At 39.5% G+C, this 22,922-nt stretch overlaps 1 protein-coding gene across 1 annotated transcript in view; it reads left to right on the forward strand.

The window, feature by feature from the left end:
- Positions 1–22,922, forward strand: part of STT3B (STT3 oligosaccharyltransferase complex catalytic subunit B) — a 120,340-nt gene that overhangs the window by 80,882 nt on the left and 16,536 nt on the right. The window contains exons 4-10 of the mRNA XM_088462765.1: positions 1,028–1,093; positions 1,760–1,859; positions 9,510–9,608; positions 13,276–13,422; positions 15,221–15,269; positions 16,761–16,915; positions 18,400–18,611. Coding sequence (XP_088318891.1) covers positions 1,028–1,093; positions 1,760–1,859; positions 9,510–9,608; positions 13,276–13,422; positions 15,221–15,269; positions 16,761–16,915; positions 18,400–18,611 — 828 coding nt within the window. The remainder of the gene's footprint in view (positions 1–1,027; positions 1,094–1,759; positions 1,860–9,509; positions 9,609–13,275; positions 13,423–15,220; positions 15,270–16,760; positions 16,916–18,399; positions 18,612–22,922) is intronic.

The following is a 22,922-nucleotide window of genomic DNA, read 5'->3' on the forward strand; positions in this document are numbered from 1 at the left end:
AGTCGTGCTCTGGAGATGCTCAAAAACCTGCACCTAATTGAATAGCAAAAATCCTGCACTTGGAGGCAAAGTCCCGTGGGTGCAGGATGTTTGCTATCCTCGCCCCCAATTGAATATGCCCCACATAGTTGTTTTAATATTATGCTCGCTGGCGATTGTTCAATAGACATAGGTATTGGTACCAAGTGAGTGATTCAATGTGCAGAAAACTGTGTTTGCTGATGACCTACTGTAGTGTCTATTAAATGGATAATGTTTCTTTGTGTATTCCACGTTTTGGTGGCTAAATTGTATTGATGTTTCCGGGACTTGGGGGTTTAGAAGCTATTCTTTACCTACCTGCTCCACGTATAGCTATGTCGTGTAGTCTTTCCTGGGAATCACCTTTAGTGAATTATCTTTTCCAAGGTTTTTATTTTATCCTTATTTTAATTCAACTGTCGTCATATATTATCTCCAGTTTCTTGTTTAATACAGTCAGTAATATTTTTATTTTTGCTACGTATTAATTTTCCAACTGGAAGTAAAATAGTGTGATTCGTGGTTGAGCCACTGTTCCGATGTATTAGGTTGAACTATTGTTCATCTTGATAAGGGGAAGATGATGAAGGGCTCGGATATTAGCTTACTGAAAGAGGTCAGGTCATTGTATACGAGTAGCCAGGGCATGAGGTTTGGGTCCTCCATTTTTGTTTGTTTTTGTTTAAATTCATGTTTTACAATAAACCTTTTGGGGATCACCACTTACATGTTCTGCTGGACAGGTGCTCTAAGAGCTTGCTTACACTGCAAATAAACTACACCTTTATCTTATGGAACTAAATTACATTGCGATCAAATGAATACGGTTATTCCCACAGTATCAATGATTTTGCCCGTCCAATTAATGTTGAGTGACAAAAGTGCAATCCTTCTGCATTCCCAGTGTGGTTAACGCACATTTACATGCACCGTAGTTGAAGCCCTTTTGTTTTTACATTGTTACTGTCCATTTGCTCTTCTCATTTTACAATCTCTGTAATTTCAGGTGAAATCTGTAAAAACAGGTTCTGTCTTTTGGGCAATATGCTGCTGTTTGTCTTATTTTTACATGGTAAGTACGTCCAGCCATGAGTGGTTTATAAATTAGTGCATGTTTATCCAGATCAGACTGCTAATCATAAACCAATTTTATGTTCATATTGCCCATATCTGCAGTCTCTGATCTCACCATTCTTTCAGACACAGCAGTACATGTACCTATTACATGGAATTGTAATAACACCGTTATGTACTGTCACAGGTATCATAGAATTTTCATATTCGTTATATACCTTACATTGTACCTAATTGTGTTACATTAACTCATAGAACTCCAGTTATAATATTTGTGTACAGTATCTACAGTTTATTTTTGTTATTGTTTAACTTTTAGTATATTTACTAGTATGTGTACCTCTTACTTTTTGTGGTTTGATATAAACCCATGATTTCGTCTAGTTTGTCTCTAGGTAGCTATGATATTAATGGTTCATATTTCTAAATGACTTCTTTCCATAGAGCTTATCTTTAACACTTATTTACAAGAAAAACTTTGCATAAACCCATTAATAAGAAGGTTCCTAAATGGTTTTTGTATTGGTTTTTATGAAAAGTTTTTGCATTCATCAGTTGTTAAACTACACTTTCCATGATTTGCTCTGGGCTAGGGCGAGTTTGTTGCAGAACATTAAGAGAACCAAATTTTGTTTGCTATTTATGCTTTTTCTCTATCTTCTAGGTGTCGGCCTGGGGTGGCTATGTGTTTATCATCAATCTTATTCCACTTCATGTGTTTGTGTTGCTATTGATGCAGCGTTACAGCAAGAGAGTCTACATAGGTAAGTCCCTTCCCATCCACAAGTATAGAGCATCTCATTCATTTCTCAGTGCATTTGATAAATACGCCTAATTTATGATGTCAAATAGTATGTCCTCGTATTGTAGATTGCTTTTACATGATGTTTTGTGTCCAGTGAATAGGTATTTTACATCAGTTAGCTTGTCTATACATTCTTATCTTGTTATTAAGTTAACATAGATTAATTCCCATCATTCTAGTTTAATGCCATGAGTTTTGCGTGTTACACGTCAATGATATAATTTAATGTCAACTCCTTAATTTAAATAAGGGTGTCCACTGTAATTCTATTAAGGTGCAGTCATAACATAGTACTTTTGGTAATATATATTTATAGCACACATCCCTTTTTCCCACTGCTTCCAGAAATCATTGGTCTGCAAATAGTGCTCTTTCTTTCCCTGCAAGTGCTGATGGAGTAGATACTGTTTGGAGTCATTCTGAAACTGCATTGTACCCACATTATTAATCCTGTATTCCCCAGTCTTCTCTCTGTATTCCTAGAACTCACCCTGTGGTCTTTCATATCTAATTTTTGTTGTTGTTGCTTCTTATTATTCTCAACCCATCCTCTTGTCACCTGTTGCTCATTCATAGATACACACTCTGCTCTCCCCACACTGTACTTTCTGAGCTGCCAAATCTCCCATTCCACATTTAATATACGCATCTACATCATCCACACTTCTGTGTTCTCTGCATACTAAAGTCTGTGCTTTGCTTTTCATCTACAAGTGCACATTATGGTCCCCAAGGTCTGCAGATGTACAGGGTGCCTCCCTCCCTCCATCTGTACCATGTGGACCCCAGGGTCATGCATGGTTGTCCTTCTTCTTTTTTGTGACCGCATTTTTTTCTGCCTTTTTTTTTTTTTTGGTGCATGGTGTCCCTATTATACAAGGTATATGTAAGTGCCTAACAAGTGTATATATTTACAAATAATCAGCACAGTTCCTGCTACATAAATGACTAGCTTATTGACTTTCAAATGCCTACATAACTAACACTGTACTAGATACGCAGCTTCTGATTCCTAATATTCCAGCACGCTCACTATGATCCGCACATAACTAATCATCTAAAATCGAACATACTTCATATGGGGCGTCAGCGTTTAGCTTTGCAGTCTCGTTACTTCACATATTTTGAGAGTCCCATGTCTAGAAACCTTCAAAGACACAAATCTGTCACTTTCCAACAGAAATATCACCATTTGCTTTATAGTACTCACACAAATTAACCTTGCTTCTATCAGACTGGATTTTTCAGTATATATCATTAATCTTTTTGATTCTTCTAACACTTCAAATCAAAATCTAACCACTTTTTTTGCATTATGCATGTGGTCAAGGCTGTCCGAGATACAATATGCATCTAGTAGCTATACAGAATAGCACGGATATCAGCCGCATCTCTACTGGGCATGTAGATGGAATTGTGGCCTATTTAGAGGTATGCTTATACAAAGAGCCAGTGCTTTCACACAGGTCTCTTGCAGCAAGGATAGGACTTTGACAGATGGGTTGGTAGATACGTGCTGAATGTGATGACTGCTACTCGCACAACCGGGTGTATAGGGGCTGTCTTTGGTTACAGGAGGAAATCCACGGCTATTTTCAGTACGCTGTTTTACATGCGACTGTGACTCAGCCATTTTAATGCCCAGTTTATTTGTTAATAATGAAATTGTGTTGTCGTTTAACAGCTTGTTGTCAGAGCATTAAGTTCATGGAGTGTTCTAGTAACTTCTCTGGAATAAAGTTACTGTTGAAATGATAAGGCCGTTTGCTTGAAAAGTAGTTGTGGTGTATACATGTGGTCAGATCTTGCTGATTGCTGTTGTCAGACTCAGATTAAATATGGGATCTGAGAGAGGATATGAAATAGCTGTCGGAAAGAGATGATCATTTTCATGTGAAACTGTTGGTGGTGAATACCATGGGAAATTGGTGGTGTGCAAACTGTTCTTCTTTACTTCTGCAAAATCTAAAATGCTGAAGCTTGGTAATGCCTATGGCTTTTTTAAAAAAAAATTTTTTGCTTTTGTATTTACGATAAATTCAAATTGATTACTTGGTAGCTTGAGATGTTTACTATGAGAACATGCGGTGTTATCCTATTCAGGGACTGTTGATCTATATGTTCAAACCCCTTCTGTGAAGTGATTTTGCGCCTCTAGCAATTAATGTTTATTTTAGATTTTTCTTGGTTTTGTTTTTGCCACATTTTTGGGTGTTTAACTTTTTTAATTTTTTTTTATTTCATCAATTCCCCAATTTCTTAGTGCATAAATGTCTAGACAATATCGCTATGCTGTTAGAGCGGAGTCTTATCATTGTTCCCTCCCTAATAGTAATCTGTGTAAAAGATGAAGAAAAAAATTAAACTCATGAAGTATTTTGACCATTATTGTCACATTGTAGAGCGTGGTTTTTCCCGTCCTGTGAGCATGCCTGATATAAAAAGCAAATCTAATCTCCACCAATGAAAGGCCTTACTGCACTGACCCCCATTTCCCTGCAGTTTCCCTGCTGAACAGAAACCATTATATGCAAGTGTTAGTCTTTGATAAGGTTCCGCTAAGCTACAGAGAAAGCAAAATGAGTGTAACCAATTACGTTTTGTAATTAAGAACCAGGGTTGTAAAGCATTTCTTTGAACTCCATTATTATTTTTCTTTTTATATACTTAATATAATAAGAAGGATTACATCTCATCTAATTATGTTTAGAAAACAAAAAATACATTTTTAATCTTTTAATTACTTGAAGGACAAGGTTCATTTAATTTCTTATTTCATTTTTTTTATCGCCCAAAACGAAATGAAAACAAAAGAGAAATTATATGGCAATTGTAAAGAAGATGAAAGGCTAAATTTACAAAGTGGCATGAAGCCTAGGTTCTGCGTTCCCATACGTCATATATTCTTGTTGCTCTGAAGCTTGCATATAATAGCAATTCACCTGGAATATAAAACAAAAACGTGCACATCTGTGTATTCAGGGTCACATGCCAGCTTGAAAGTAGCAAGTATTGATGACATTTTGTGAATGGCTTTCATACCAAACCTGCAATTTGGTCCTAGTCTGACAAAAATGTCATCTGATTTGTCCTGTCATTTGGTGAGACTTGAGTATCAGATGCATGATTGTGTTGTATTCCATCTATTATTCCTGCCTGCATTGGCCTGCACATTTTATTTTATTAATGCTTCTAAGCTATACCTCCTATGTAAAAATACAGTACAGTATTATGCGTGTGTAGGTCTGTTCCTCGTATGTAACCTTTTGGATTTGTGCTAGTTAATTTGTCACATTGTATACACAGAGATGAGTATTTAGCTTTCACCCAGTCTTCTAATATCCTGAAATCATAATAAACCGTATAGGTCTCTGTTTCTCTACCTAAACACAAGCAACGAAATACATCCTATTACATTTATCTTCATGCAAGCCTTTTCCAATGACAAATACTGTATTTTGCCACTGTTTCCACAGGATGGCAGCCTAACAATTATTATGTAAAATCTACTTTAGGGGAAATAATTTAACCCAATTTACTATTTAGTAATAGGTCTGCGTGAGGACTTTACTACTGTGAAAACAAACTTCTTCAATTAACAGTAGCAGTAACAGAGTAAACAAAATTATGAGTTGAAAAGCAGAAGTCTCCTCACTGAACACAAAAATCCACAGCAATAAAATGTCTACAGCAGCTACAAAGAACAGCGTGCCATGTTTTCCTTGCCTTGTGTTTCACAATTAGGGGGTGTATGTACTAATAGTCACAGTGCTGCTGTGATTATTATGTATCCATCTTGCAGGGGATATTTTCATTTTGAAAATATCCCGGCTATGTACAAAGGGAAACTGCTGTCCCTGCGAGTTATATCTCCTGCAAATTGGGGAAGTCTTTCACAGACGTTAGACTTCTCTGGGGGAAGCTGACACTGCGCATGCACACAGTGTCAGCTTCCAGAGCCAGCCGGGTGCTGCGGGGGAGAGATCAAAAGATCGATCTCCTGCCCCTGGATCCTCCCGAAGGCAAGTATGGGGATTAGGTTTAGGGACCTGCCTAGGTGGGTTAGGCTCCAGGGAGGGGGGGGGTTAGAGTTGGGCACCACCGGTGGAGGTTAGGGTTAGGTATCGCCTGGAGAGGATTGGGTTTAGGGTACGGGAAGGGGGTTTAGGGATAGGCACCAGTGGGGGGGAGGAGAGAGAGGTTAGGGATAGGCACCACAGGGTGGAGGTTAGGGATAGGCCCCACTGGGAGGGTTAGGGATCGGCACCACCAGCAGGGGTACAGGTTAGGGATAGGCGCCACCGGCAGGGGGGGTTGGGGGGATTATGGATAGGCACAGGCACCACCATGGAGGAGGTTAGGGATAGGCACCACATGGGGGGGAGGGGGTAGGTTAGGAATCGGCACCACCGGGGGAGGGGTATGGGATAGGCACCACCAGGGGGTGGTGGTGGGGGGGAAGAGGTTAGGGATAGGCACCACAAGGTGGAGGTTAGGGATAGGCACCACTGGGGGGGTTAGAGATCGGCACCACCGGCGGGGGGCAGGTTAGGGATGGCACCACTGGCGGGGGGGGGGGTTGAGGGGACTAGGGATAGGCACAGGCGCCACCATGGGGGAGGTTAAGGATAGGCACCACCTCGGGCTGGGGGGGAGGAGGTTAGGGATAGGCACCACCGGGGAGGGGGGGGGGGTTAGGGATAGGCACCCTTTGGGAGAGTTGGGCTACTTACCGGCCCCTGTCGGTATGTTCACAATCGGGATGCCGCTGTAGGTCTTCTGACCGCCGGGAACCCGTCTGCTGGTAAATCGTACAGATTCCCCTGTAACACCAAGCAGTATGTTCAATTACTATTCACTGTTTTTCTACAGATGGGGAGAGATTTAGTAAAAAGAGTAGTTCTTTTAAAACCACTACCCAATGTATGTTTGGGTTAGGTGATTGCATCTTTGTCCCAGCAGTGTACGGCAAAGAAAGCCAGTACCTCTGTCCCAAACAGACTGTCACACAAACAAATCTATCAGGTTGTGGTGTATACAATGTTGTCTGGTTATTCTAAAACATGCAGCTGACACTGACTCTGAATACTGGAAGGATATTCAGAACATGCCTCAAAGACCTGGACTGTCCTCACTATATAGCAGCATAAAGGGAGCAACACCTGTATCAGAAGCAGACTCCTGGAACAATGGCAACAGTGCAATCAGCAGGCAAATTAAATATTATTGGACTCTCCCTGCTTCCTTGTGGGGGGTATGGACACTTTATGCTGATGTGCTTGTGTCTTGCTTTTTTATGTTCCCATAGACTGGTATGTGATATCTCTTACTGAATACACTTTGGATTTCTTTTGCCTCTTATGTGGTCTCTTTCCTCCTGAATGCAAACTGCCGCTTGTGCAGGATCCCTGGCAGGCTATTATTCAGAGATTGCAGATGGGACTTTTACTCCTGACTGTCTACACAGCATTACCTAGACTAATCTTGTAACTTTGCGAGTGTAGAAACTTGGTCTGTTGCTATTGCACCTAGCTTTGAGACTGGTGACTGCAGTGTGTGCACTATCACTCTGGAAGACTGGTATTGTCCCTCTATTGTCCTGACTGCTGGTAAGACTCATTCACAGAACTCACTCAGCATCTGTCTTCAGTCTTCCCCAGCATATCCAGTAACACTTCTGTATAGTCTCTCTGTTTCTCCCACCAGCTTCAGCACGTTCATACTGGGCTGACAGTGCTTCTCTCCTATTGGCTGGCTAAACAGACTGGCAGACAGACGCTTGTTTCTGTTTGTCAGTCGCCTCTCTAATGCGGGCCATACACAGGGCGATTTGAAAGCATAAGACACCTCGGTCCGTTTTCAAATTCAGCCCGATGCATCGCATGCTGCTGTGAATGGTAAACGATGCATCTTACAAGATGCTTTGTTTACCTATTAACAGCATGACGGACCGCAGATCTTATGGTTTTTCTATAAGATCTACGATGCCGATGTACGACGGCGAGGACGCGCATCTGTGGTTTAGCATGCCAAAACACGCACGATTGATCGTTCTGATCGATATCGTGTGTAAAATCTTATCGTGTATGGGGGCCTTAAGTAGGGCAGTTATCTACAATATGGCCACACCACCTCATCCATTGTTTTTTTTTCCCTGTTTCTATTTCCCCCCTCTCCCTGTAAAGCATGTAGCTCTTTTTACATTTTGGGTTTAATATCCATGGAGAGAAAAAAAACGTAATTCTCTTCGCTATTTTTTATTTTGGTTCCTAGCCACTCATTTTTGGCAGGAACTGATGCCCAGCAAGCTGTGAGAAGACAGGAAGTGCATCTTCATTTTCCGCACTCAAGGCATTGGTACATTGCCCCCATCCCAGGACTCCACTCATGTAAAGGAGCACTCTGAATATTCACTTGTGATTGTGATTGTGTGAGAACAGGTCTGCATGTAAATGGGTAGTTCCATGATGCACGAAGGGAAAATGGAGGCAAGCCTGAAGGCACACAGAGATAGTGAAAACATTGGGGTACCATGGTATTGCAGGGTGACTGTTGTGGAAAATGGCGTTAACCAATCCAGAGCTTCCTAAGCTGGTGAAAGCCAGGTAATCTATCTCATTGCTTTACAATGAGGATAGAAATGAGGGCGAGTGTTTGCTGTACAGATTGTTTGGTGTGTATTGTGCACATGGGGTTTGGAATGAACATGTTGTATATTGTGTCTAGTGTTTGCAGCCAGCTTTGTCACAATTGCTGTGTGTAATTTTAAAACCGAATGTTTCTGCATTAGAAAAACAGGTATCAGCATGATAGCATCTCTTATTATGTATAAATTAGGATGTGCAGCCCAGTACCACATTTTTTTTTTTTATGTATGTGTGTACACTTAAAGGGTGAGACACTTTCTCCTAGGCTAGTACTCCTCCTACCTGCCCCAGGTGATCTTAATTAGTATGGGTCCTGTGCATTACAGTACACACATGTAATGGTCACTATTAAAGGTAAAAGCCCCATACATCAGAGATTGATTGCAACAATCGTGCAATTTGCAATCGATTGTGTGTAAAAATCTTTCTCTTTTTCAATCGAATGCAGAATTGCCACAATCGATTGCAAATTGCACGATTGCTGCAATCAATCTCTGATGTATGGGGGGGCCTTTAGTCCTAGATACATTTATATAATGTGTCATCAGGTGGATTCGTAGCATCCCTAATACTGAGGTTCACAGTGACTGGGTAGGTGGGCAAACATCTTTGGCCCTACATGTACCTTTTATAATAGGGTACATGTAGGGCGGTTGTTTGTTTTGTTTTTTTAATCAGTATTCTTGGTGCTTAGTGTGTGCGTCTGCATTTTTCACCTTTTCTCTGCATTAGAACTACAGGTCTCAGCATGATAGCACGTCTTATTATATTTAAGTTAGGATGTGCAGCCCAGCACCCCCCCTGTTTTCCTTTAATTTAAAACCAGACAGAAATCCTAAACAGATGTGATTGCTCATTGAAATAAAGAAAAATGTTTGTTACTGTACTTAGTTTAGGATAACTTATTCTTAAATTGTTTGTTTATTTTATTTTTTTCCTTTTCCCCATCTCTCCCCCTGAAGCATACAGCACTTTTTACATTCTGGGTTTAATATTATCCATGCAAATTCCATTTGTTGGCTTCCAACCCATCCGTACAAGTGAGCACATGGCAGCTGCAGGTATGTAAGATCAGTGATTTTATGTAAATTGTGGTACTGCTACAGTGTGATGCCAGCACTACAGGTTGCTATAATTACATTTACCTTTTAATAAATCCTTTCACTGACTTGCTTGGATGGTAAAAATATCTTTGCCATGTTATGTTGTTTCAATTTTCCTTAATCGCGTTCTTAACACTTCCACCGATGTGCTTTTATTTAAATGCATAATGTGTGAGCTATATAAATATCTGATAATATAAATATAAATAACTGATAATTGTGGAGATGTAGGTGAAACGTAATGTTCCCAATCAGTATTGAGTCGTCACTTTTCTTTCTTTTTTTTTTTTTTTTCCTATTATATTTTTTTTTAACAGAAGTATAATCTTTTTATCACACTTACAATACTAATGTTCTTTTTTCAGACATTTGCAGTAGTATTGTCCAAAGAAAGCATTACTGTGTGTAAATTTTTAATGATTGGCATGTAGTATATCAATAATGTTACTAATGAATTAAAGAAAATACTTGTGTTCTTTAAAAAGTTAATCGCCTCAGGGTGCAGGTCCAACAGTCACAAAACTGGCTTCGGTTCCAGGCATAAAACACATGTCTCCATAGTCAAAGAAAACACCACAGATAGAGCATTTAGTGTAGCATCATTAAAAAAAGTTCTGTAATCCTGTAAATCAAAATAAAACCTGTTTATAGTGTACATACCAACCAAAGCTTATCTGGTGGCTCCAGATCCTGCTGGACCTTCAGATTCCTAGGATCGTCAGAAATAGTGTCCAGGAAGAAGGTCTAGCTACATCTTTGGCCTGATGCACACACGTTTTTGGGCACCCATCCCTCCATCGGTAGATATTTATACTGTACCACTAAATATAAGATGCTGTAACACTGTAGGTCAGAAACTGAAATTACACCCTCCCCTCTCTCATTAACCACTCCCTGTCCTCAGTGTGCCCATTCTCTTTACCACTCCCTGTGCTTCGTATCCCCTCACATCACTGCGCTTCATGTCCACTTCATGTCCTCTCTCAGTACCTCTTCCTGTCTTCAATGTCCCCCTCTCATATCCTCTGTCACTGTCCTCAGTGTCCCCTCCTCTGTCCTCCGGGTCCCCTCTCTCATTACACCTCAATCATCAGTTTTACTCGTTGGCTGAATATATTAAGAGTGCTAACATCAGCTTGATGCCAAGCTGATGTCCGCAAATCTGATACTGCTAGCTGCTTGCTCATAGGTAGCATTCAGAGGAGAAACGGCGGATGTCATTTCACCATCATTGCATCTAGTCTGATGGTACCCACCCACTGCTACACTATGTTGGTACCTAGGGGGTTGGCAAAGTTTGTTCTAATTGCTGCGCTGGCATGGTAATAAATATTCCTACAGTCGGACTGTTTTATATCGGCCCGCAGTGTCTCACATCTACCTACCTGTCGCTGGGCCTGTCTGTATTCCCAAACTTTAGTTTCAATTTACTGAAAAGATTTTCCATTTGTAGTTTTTATTGTCCTAGGGCCTAATTCAGTGTTGAACGTAAACCCAATGGTATGCGTTCAGCACTGATTGAGAGACATGCGCAGGAACTGTACTGTGCAGGTCTCCTCTGCGAGATTGCTCGCAGTTTCCCTAAGCCGCAGCCTGATTGCTGACATTTGGGGACGAGCACTGGGCTCTGATGCTGCGTCTTAGAACTTAGCACTTGGATCTGCGATAAGGTGAGGAGGCGTCTATTTACACCAGACGCTACTGCTGCATATTAGTTGTACAGTATCGCACAGCCGCTTCCTTGCAGCTGTGCAGTACCGTACTATTCTGAATCAGGCCCCTTGCTTTTTAATTGTTGCATAAATGTTACATGATCTGAAAGTGTGGGTTTTTTTTTATTATTTGTTTGTTTGTTTTCACCTAGTCCATTAAAGTGTAAAATGTGTATGTGTTGTTGTAATATCCACTTCTGCTGGGTTGACAACCTCAATGAGCACAGCGGCTCAATGTGCATAATCAAAAAATTAGGTGGACCCACCAGACTTGTAGTAAAATAGCAGGTTCTCTTTATTCATATGGCAAATAGAAACAGCATTTTATATATATATAGATATATATATATGTGTGTGTGTGTGTATAGATGGTAAAATAAGTGAACACATCAACATTTTTCTCAGTAAATACATTTGTAATGGGGCTATTGTAATGAAATATTCACCAAATGTCAGCAACAACCCATGCAATCCACGCATGCAAAGAAATCAAACCATAGATGTCCATAAATAAGTTATGTGTAGTAATGTGAAATGACACAGGGAAAAAGTATTGAACACATGAGGAAAGGGAGGTGCAAAAAGGCATGGAAAGCCAAGACACCAGCTGAGATCTATCAGTAATTGGAAAGCAATCCTGCCCCTTGTCAGTGCAAATTAATATAAGATGGTTCAGTCCCAACTGATGGCCTTTAAAAAGGTTTCTCATTACCAAGGTGTCACACATGAAACATCTCATGATGGGTAAAAGCAAAGAGCTCTCGCAAGACCTTCGCAACCTTATTTTTGCAAAACATACCGATGACATTTGGTTACAGAAGGATTTCTAAATTATCTGAATGTTTCAGCGAGCACTGTTGGGGCCATAATCAAGAAGTGGAAAGAACATAATTTCACCGTGAACCGGCCACGACCAGGTGCTCCTCGCAAGATTTCTGACAGAGGAGTCAAAAGAACTATCAGAAGAGTTGTCCAAGAGCCAAGGACCACTTGTTGAGAGCTTCAGAATGACCTGGAATTAGCATGTACAATTGTTTCAAAGAAAACAATTAGTGCACTCAACCGCCATGGCCTGTATGCATGCTCACCACGCAAGACTCCGTTGCTGAAGAAGTTTTCTGCACAACATTTGGACAAGCCTGTGAAATACTGGGAGAATAAAGTCAGATTAACAGAAAAAAAACAAGCGCTAATATAAATAAACTTTATAAACAATAAAAGTAAAATAACCAATAATAAAAAATATCTATAAAAGCAGCAGACGAAAAAATTTGCTTGTGGTAGCACATCAAACATACACCTGTAAAACAGGTGAACCACAGACCTTTTAAATGTTAATCTCTCTAATCAATCATAATATATATATATATATAAAAAAAAATGTATATCCTAAAACATCAATTAGACCGATCAAAAAAATAATTCACATCTATAGCAATATTGAACAGAAGATCTATCAAACCGTCCCCATGGAGAGTAATCCACCAGGGATTAAGCACTGGGAGATGGATCCCAGTTATGCTGACGCTTATGATATCTGTAATGTATGATATGCTAAAGATGCCCTACATACTGCCTATATCAGTATCGCTATGAATTCTACCATTGGATTAAACTTGTTGGTGTTCTGATTGAAGTTTGAGTGCTGGCCTTGTCTCTGTTTGAGCCCCTGGTGGATTACTCTGCAAGTGGACTGTTTGATATATTGATTACTTTGGCCTAGCACCTCAGAGATATATATAGATAGAGATATCTCTATCTCTCTATCTCTATCAAATTCAAATAAATAAATATATATCTAAAGTTTTTCTTAATAGCCAAAATCCCTTTTTTTTCTTCCAAGATCCTAGAGGTAGACAAATGTCTTTGTCTTGGGCCTTATTAGTAAAGGTGACTCCTCTCTACCATTATAGGAGTATTTGCTCTGCTGCAAGCGTATGCCTTCCTACAGTACCTGAGAGATAAGCTGACGAAGCAGGAGTTTCAGACTCTTTTCTTCCTGGGAGTGTCTCTGGCTGCTGGAGTTGTGTTCCTCACAGTTATCTACTTGACTTACACAGGTAATTGGTGGAAGATTGTTATAGTAAATGCTGACAGTAGTGTTTCAGCATTTTTTTACCGTCACCTGTTTTATTTCATTATATACTGCTTAATATTTGTTCAAGTAATTCTTCTGCATGTAGTGCATGTACTTCAATTTTTCCTCCTGGCTTCCTGTGGGTATTTCTATTAGAGTTAGCATACAAAAGAGGTGACAGGATGTCGCTGAATGGGTATACTAACACTGGAGTAACATATGGCATTTGCCAGTCTATGCATATTTTCCAGAATTTATAGCTGAAGGAATTTAAGCATATATAGCTGACTGTGAATAAGTCTACTTTTATTTTTAGCTTTAAAGGTGTTTGCACATGGGTGAGTCGTGTTATTTGGCCACAGCAATAGGGACCCTGGTCCAGTTTGATCACACATGTAGGAAGACAATGAGATGAGACCTGGTCCTAGCAGACCAGTCACTAATGATGTAAGTCTTGTACACTATGTAGACAAAAGTGATTGGACACTGACAGCGGATAGATCAATAAGATTTTATTGACTTTGGCACTTTGTAGGTCCGCAGACACCCTTCGTGGCAAACTGTCCACAAGTTCCTGGTAACAGCAGGCGGTATGTTTTGCCATTCCGCCGTAAGTACAGTGACCAACTGTGACTCTGAAGAAGGTTGAGCCGGCCTAGAACGCACCCGTCGCTCCAATTCCTCCCAGAGGTTGTCAGTGGGGTTAAGATCTGGACTCTGAGCTGGCCAGTCCATTCGGGTTACCGAATTTTCTGTAAACCAGTCCAGCGTCGCCCTGAAAACATGACAGGTGGCATTGTCATCCTGATAAAAACATTTGTTGTTTCCTTAGAACTGCCACAAGGTAGAGAGCACAGAGTTATCGAGAACATTTCTATACGTCTCGTTTTATACCTTCACGAACACGTGTCTGCTGCAGGAGCACACCATTTCGTCTGCGCAGGGGTGTCCCATCACTTTTGTCTACATAGTGTATGTTAATGCTGCAGAAAGATGGCCATACGAAGGCTGATAGTGGTGATCTTCCTGCCGCATTTTCAAATATACCTTACAAGCAACTTTTTATTTCTTTTTTAGTTGGATGATTTTCTGGCTCAGTCCATTTGCCATAGAATGTGGCCATTTTCGAAAACTCATCCTTAATTCTTCCTTGAAATTTAACAGACCCTCAGGTGCTAGTTATTTTTAGAATACAGAGCTTTTTACTATACATATTTATTGACACAATAAGTTGGTAGGCAACAAGCAAGCCATAACTTCATGCTGCCTTTCTGACCAGAACGGTTTGTTCTGCCACCATTCCAATGTTGTCCATCTATATAGCATTTATGTTAAGGATTGGGTGATGTCAGCGGGTGACAGCTAGCCATAGGTTAAACTACTATTTGTAGCACCTGAACACCTGTACTTTTGATCAAGTCTCATAAAATGCTCTGATGACGTAGAAATAATTTGTAGCACCCTTACGGAGCCAAGGGCCACTTGTAGGCCCCCGGGAAAATATCTAGTTACCTGCATCTGCCAGAAAGCATTGAAGACAAATGTATAACCATTACCTTTTATGTTTGGTGTTAACACAAACAAAACAACATAAAAACAAACTATTTCCGATTTTGTCTTTATGTGATAAGCCCATTTTAAACAGACATGTTGAAGCTCATACAGTACATCTTCAAACCAGAATACACATATATGGCTATTTATCCATTGATCATTCTCGAGCAATTTGCATGAACTATATGTATATGTTTCTAATACAAATACACTTTATTACATTACAGGATACATTGCTCCTTGGAGTGGAAGGTTTTATTCCCTTTGGGATACAGGGTGAGTGTAGTGTGGAATTGTGAACATTCCATTATTCGATAATTGTGAATGTTTGCAGAAACCAGCTATGTGACTGGCAATAATGAAGTGACTAGTGGATGAAGGTGTTATGTTACATTTAGAAGAAACTCCAATATTTACAGTTAAAGTTAAATTTGACATGACGTTGCACTGTTATCCACAAAATATATCAGAAAATAGACTACCAACATTTAAAATAGCATTGTTACTATAGTCCCTAGGTCATAACATCTTCACCCATTAAAAAAAAAAAAAAAAGTAATTTTTCAGAAAATTGTTACATAATACCTTCATCCACTCGTCCTGTTTTATGGTCAGATCCCTTTTCCTGCGGTAATTTCCAATATGGATAATTTGTTTATACCTTATTCAAACAAATGTGCTTCTTTCACCGTTGTTTTGCAAATGTGAAATAATGTTAAATAAATTAAGCCCAGTCATTAGTTTCTGGTCTTTGGAAAAGGTTCTATTTCTGAGCTGAACCCTTGTGAAGTACTGTTACTATGGATTGCCTTGCCCTCACATACATGGTACTGGTACAGGCAGTTCTATGTTGGGCTGTGGTTCGGTCAGTTATGTAATGCATGGTTGCTCTAACTTTAGTAAGTGTTTACATTGCACAGTAGTGTGTAAATTATACCATGTTCAGCTGCAGTTTTTTTTTCTTTCAAAATATGTAAAGGAAATGTATATAATGTACTAGCCTTCTCTCACTTGCGTACATGTATTACGCCAAGCTGTTACTTTATTGCAGCTGGCTGGCATCATTTTACGTTCTAGTTGGTTATCCAGCCAGCTCAACAGCCGGGGATTATCAGGCATCTGAGCACAAACTGACCTGTAATGTTGCAGGGCACAGCCCTTGTTTGATACAATTGGTACCTAGGCACTTGACAGGTGTGTTCTGATATGATTTGGAATGAAATCCTAATTAAAGCTGCCTTTTATACCTTTAGATCCTTGTAAAATTGCCATCAGTTTAGTAGCTCTAAAATGACCAGAGTTTAGTCTGCAACCAGAAGGTTATTAGCATGAGGTTTTGTGACTTCATCAGCCGTTCTTGGCAACATTGTTCTCATGGAATAACAAATGTAACATTTAACCTGCCAGATTCGTCTGGCTTTCTGTTAATTACGTGCAGACATTGTATCATCTTTTATCTTTATTATTATGTAATGCTTCTACAGCGTTTGTTGCTATTCTGTATATTATGCTGTTGTGTAGGGTTTAGACCTGTGTCCAGTTTGAATAGAACTTGTATATTTCACAATTTCTTGTATTATAATGAGCTGTTGAAAGAATATTAATTGTACTTTAATAAAATAAAAATAACACCAAATGCCTATAAATAAAACTTACATTAGTCACTTTTGTATATTTGAATGTTGACGTAATGTTTATATTGTAGGAAAACATATACTGTTGTTGTGGTTATACCTTCATTTTAATGTATTTTGTTTTATTGAACAGGTATGCAAAGATTCACATCCCTATTATTGCTTCAGTATCTGAACATCAACCAACAACATGGGTTTCCTTCTTTTTTGACCTTCATATATTAGTGTGTACATTTCCTGCAGGGCTTTGGTTCTGTATAAAGAATATCAATGACGAGAGAGTATTTGGTAAGTATTGCCAATGAATGAATATTTTTTATATAGTCTTTTCTGTGCATTTTGGAAACGGGTGTTGCCAGGTTTTGAACGAGGCTTTTGACCATTGGTTAAAAAGGAAGAGCTACCATTCTGTAGTGCTTTTATGTGGCAATATCCTGCTATCTCATATTGCCAAGCTTCCCCTGACTGATGACATCTGGCAAATAGCCTCCCTGTGTAATTTTTTTTTTTACTTTATCTAGGTACTCTTTAAAGCCAATCTGAAATAATTTTAAAGAATGTATGGGGGCACTTTTGGCTTAGATACACTTTCAGTAATGAAATATTTGACAGCACACACCAGGTCTCCTAAAAGTGTAGAGTGGGTTGTGACCACTTAAAGCTCAAGAAAAGTTGATGTGGAGGACTTTAGGATGACATGTTATAACTCAATGAGTAGATGCTACATTTAGGAAGCCTTGAATCATGGCACCCTAGAGTATCAAAAAAAATTTCACAGCACCCCTAGGCCAAAAGTTTATTATTGAGAAATTCAGAAAAAAGTAAATTGTGCTTACCTGTCATCCTTAGGGTCAGTTATGTGGCAGGGACAGGGTTGCACTTCTGTTTGTCCACATTTTTATGTTTGTCTCTTACATTGACCATAAATAGTTTGATTTGATGATGGACCACCAACCTGAGGCACCCCTGAGAGTGTCCTGAGGTACCCCAGGGTGCCACGGCACACAGTTTGGGAACCACTGTTCTAAACTATAGATCGATATAGATATATATGTATATGTAGAGAGAGCTATAGGGAGAGGAGTATTGTATAAAACTTTTTATAATATGTAGTCATAGATCACAGTACTTAATTTGCTGAGTTTTCATTTTGCAGCTGCCCCGACACAATTTATAAAACATTTTTGTTTTTTATCTGCCATTCATCTAATTGCTAGACTTATGGGAATTTGTTTATTTTTAATTATTTCCTAGAAGTGTTTTGTTCAGTATATATCCAGGGTTAAGTTTATTGACTAACTTTATCCTAAGGATTAGCAGTAGATGCATACTACTTCGGGCTATTGCATCTTCCCACACCTTGCTACATTGGGGCCTGCAGTGTTACATTTTAGATTGTCTTTGACTCATTACAGTACAGAGTAGTCACGTTTTATGAATAATATGGTTTTACAGCTATTTGGCATCCATTTTAGTACCTGGTTTGTTGAATCTAATGTCCTCTGTTTTCCATGTTATGCCAGTGCAAATTATTTGAACTACTCCTCTGACGGTCCACTATAATTGGCTTCTGCTAAGAGAGCATCCTGTGTAATTGTGTATGTGAGATTTATATTGTTGTTTTTAGCAACAAGGTTTATAGTTATGTAGTTATAATTTATTAGGTTTTATAAACTGCAAGGGAGCTGGGTATTACAAATGTACAGCAATTCTGATTTTTGTAATGCCATTGGTGAAATAATAAATACATGGACTGTACTTTTCCTCCGCAGTTGCTCTATATGCAATTAGCGCAGTTTATTTTGCCGGCGTGATGGTTCGTTTGATGTTAACCTTGACTCCGGTGGTCTGCATGCTGTCTGCTATTGCTTTCTCCAATGTCTTTGAGCATTATCTGGGTGACGATATGAAAAGAGAAAATCCACCAATAGAGGACAGTAGTGATGAAGATGATAAAAGGAATTCTGGGAATCTCTATGATAAGGTAATTTATTCTGTTTAACCTTTTATTTTTCATGTTGTTAGGATGTCAGCCTTCTACAGTAAAAATACACATTAACCATGTTTTCGATACGTGTTTACAAGTGTGTTTAGTCAGGTTTGTTTGTTTTTTTGTTTTTAACTGAACAGGAAGTTGTTAACTTGCTAAAGTAAACTTCTCTTATCCACATCTCATTGTGTTTACAATAAGCTCTTATTGAGGTTATGTTTTTAAATATTGTTGCGCATCAGATACACTTAAATGGAACAAGAGATAAAAATAACATCATGAAAAAAGAAAATGCAGGTGCACACTCTAAGCACTAAGAATACTCCTAATCAAATAGTTCTAATAAACTGTACAATTAACTGGGAGTATAAATAAGGTTCTTGGCACATGTTTGGTTAAAAATGTATGCCCACCTACCACGTCAAGGTGAACCTTGTCAGGTGGCATACATTTTGGCCAAACGTACGAAGAACCTTATTTATACATGTTAACATTAGTTTATTGTAATTGTTTTTCAGTATTAGTGCTTACATAGAATTTGATGGCAGATACGAACCACTTGGCCCATCTAGTCTGCCCTTTTTCATTTATCCTTTTGACAACTTCAACCATATTTATTTGCTCCTTAGGTCTTTCTTACGGATATTCTTATGCCTATCCCAAACGTGTCTTCCTCAATCATGTACTCACTCTCTGTCTTAAGTCTTATTATTCCCCCACTTATTATTCCTCCTTCTTTCACTTATATACTTAAAGGGGTCAAACCTTTTTTTTTTTATTTACTGACTGGGCCATTTTCTCCTCGGCATCTGCCTTTGCACGCCTAATCACCTTCTAATGCTGACAGATACATTGGCTGATCAATTGATCGGCCAATATATCTGCTGCACTTCGGCCAGTGTGCACCCGCCATATGTTGGCGAACGTCGTCATTCACTGACACATCGCATTGGCTGTGCTGCACAGCCGAAGGACAGATATGTCTGCAGACATATCTGTCCATCGGCAGGTGTGTACGGGCTGACATGCCCCGACTTGCCCACAGGCCGCCGGGACCCAAGGGCACAAGCAGATGATGGCCGCTCAGTGTGTATGAATGACCATCATCTGCAGATATATCAGTCAGGTGTGTACCCACCTTTAGCCTCTTTCCTTCTGGCAAGGTACACCTCTTTGTCGTTATTCTTTTGAGTCTGCTTATATTTCCTAAAAGCCATCTTTTTTGCTTCGACACTAGTTGATACCTCTTTTGTAAACCACACTGGCTTCATTTTCCTAACTCCTTTAATACAAAGGTCTGTAGCCTTTAGCATTGCAACTTTTATTTCCCCCCCCCCCCCCCCTTTCCTGCACTCATTCCAAGTTCCTCCAATCTGCTACTGACTCAGTAACACATTTCTCCATCTCTGCAAAGTCAGCCTTCCTAAAATAGAACACTTTTTTTTGTTTTTGTATGGCATGAATTGGACCCTGACTTTATACTAAACCATACTGCTTGGTGATCACTGGATCCTAGGTTATCACCCACATTTACATCTGATATTGTCACAATTTGTGAGTATCAAGTCCAGAATAGCATTTTTGCGAGTGGGCTCCCTCATCAATTGTTTGAGAGATGCTTCCTGAAGGGAATTTAGAAAGTCGCCACTTCCAGAGGAACTTGCAGCAGACACCTCCCAGTTTACATCAGGTAATTTAAAGTCTCCCATGATTATGACCTTTCCTTTTAAAGCCATTCTAGTAATGTCCTGCAATAGGTACCTATCCAGTTCCTATCCCTGTCCAGGTGGTCTATAGATCACCCCAGTATGAATTATGTCCTTGTACCCCATTTCTATGGTAACCCAAAGGGCCTCAGTTTTTTTTTCTTCAATATTTTGTATTATAGTAGTATTTGTGCTGTTTTTCACATACATAGTTACTCCTCCTCCAATCCTCCCCATTCTGTCCTTTCTAAATAGAGTATAGCCTGATTTGTCCCTGTCATGATTTTCATTACACCGTGACTCTGTAATAGCTACAACATCTAGTTTATCCCTTGTCATTATTGTAATTAGTTAAGAGATTTTATCAGCTATGCTCCTGGCATTTGCACACACAGCTCTAAGAGTTTTTCTTGTGCATCTTTTTTTTATAGACATGGTTAGACAGTATATTACAAAATGACAATGTTTAAGATGAAGTTTGGAATTACCTGGTCTCGGATGTTGTTTGATGTTTGTTCAACTGTTTTTTTAACTGTTAATTAAAAAATTTTCACTCTTTGTATTTTCCTCACTTCATATACTTCCAAACTCAAAACAGCTGCCCCCCTCAGACAACTGCCCCCTTAACTGAATGCAAAGATAATATAGGTCTGATTAAGAAGGCTACAGCTGAAGCCACATGAGCATCTAATCAAAGGAGTTAAATTGCCCTGTGAAAAGTAAATACTAGGCCATAAATGACACTTCACTGACCAACATCATCAAAACAGGCAATACTAATTACAAGCATATACTAACATTATACACAGACTTTTAAATACACAGCTGATTTTGTATCAGTGCAAATATAGATTAAGAGTTGTAATTGGTACTTTTAGTGCTCAGCAAGGAAAATCACATACAGTGCCTTGCAAAAGTATTCGCCCCCTTGGCTTTTTACCTTTTTTGTTAAATAACAACCTGTACATTTTTTATTTTTTTTTTATTTTATGTGATGGATCTGCACAAAATAGCCTAATTTGGTGAAGTGAAATGAGAAATATATAAGAATCTTTATAAATAAAATTCTGAAAATTGGCATGTGCATATATAATCACCCCCTTTTGCTATGAAGCCCCTCAAAAGTTCTGGTGGAACAAATTACCTTCAGAAGTCACATAATTAGTGAAATGAAGTCCACCTGTGTGAAATCAGTATAAACACACCTTTTCTGAAAGGCCCCAGAGGCTGCAACACCATTAAGCAAGAGGCATCACACCATGAAGACCAAGGAGCTCTCCAAACAAGTCAGGGACAAAGTTGTTGAGAAGTACAATTCTGGTTTGGGTTATAAAAAAAAAATATCCAAATCTTTGATCCCCCGGAGCACCATCAAATCATTCATCAACAAATGGAAAGAACATGGTACCACAACAAACCTGCCAAGAGAGGGCCGCTCATAGACCGGGCAAGGAGGGCATTAATCAGAGAGGCAGCACAGAGACCAAATGTAACCCTGAAGGAGCTGCAGAGTTCCACAGCAGAGACTGGTGTATCTGTGCATGTGACCACAATAAGCCGTATACTCCATGGAGCTGGGCTTTACAAGAACACCATCCCCACAGTGAAACATGGTGGTGGCAGCATCATGCTGTGGGGATGTTTTCAGCAGCAGGGACTGGGAAACTGATTCAAGTCCAAGGAGAGATGGATGGTGCTAAATACAGGGATATTCTTGAGCAAAACCTGTTTCAGTCTGCCTGTGATTTGAGACTGGGAGGGAGGTTCACCTTCCAGCAGGACAATGACCCAAAGCATACTGCTAAAGCAGCACTCAAGTGGTTTAAGGGGAAACATTTAAATGTGTTGTAATGGCCAAGTCAAAGTCAAGATCTCAATCCAATTGAGACTCTATGGTCAGACTTGAAGATTGCTGTTCACAAGCGGAAACCATCCAACATGAAGGAGCTGGAGCAGTTTTGCCTTGAAGAATGGGCAAAAATCCCATGGGCAAGATGTGGCAAGCTCATAGAGACTTATCCAAATCGACTTGCAGCTGTAATTGACGCAAAAGGTGGTCGCACCACCCTAGTTACAGCTCTGAATGCAGACACTGGTACTTGTAGTGCTCAGCAAAGAAATTTCATACATTGCCTAAACGGCTAAGGATGCATGGGGATTAATGCAGACACTGGTACTTGTAGTGCTCAGCAAGGAAATTTCATACATTGCCTAAACTGCTATTGATGCATGGGGATTAATGCAGACACTGGTACTTGTAGTGCTCAGAAAGGAATTTCATACATTGCCTATACAGCTAAGGATGCATGGGGATTAATGCAGACACTGGTACTTGTAGTGCTCAGAAAGGAAAATCACTTACCTGAGATGAAAATAAATGGATAACTCCATATTCAGTGAGATTCATGCAGGATAACTAACTGTTTTTTTAACTGTTACTTAAAATGTTTCCACAATTTGTAATTTCCTGCTTAGTGTGCACCTTAAATTTTTTTTTTTTCTACTTAGCACTATAAGTGTCCGCATGGTAGCACCTCTTATTATGTTTAACATTGGGGTGTGCAGTCCACCCCTCTTCTTCCCCCCCCCCCCCCACCCT

This window comes from Taudactylus pleione, unplaced genomic scaffold (assembly GCF_031769625.1).
Source record: "Taudactylus pleione unplaced genomic scaffold, aTauple2 ptg000053l, whole genome shotgun sequence".
NCBI classification, from domain to species: domain Eukaryota; kingdom Metazoa; phylum Chordata; class Amphibia; order Anura; family Myobatrachidae; genus Taudactylus; species Taudactylus pleione.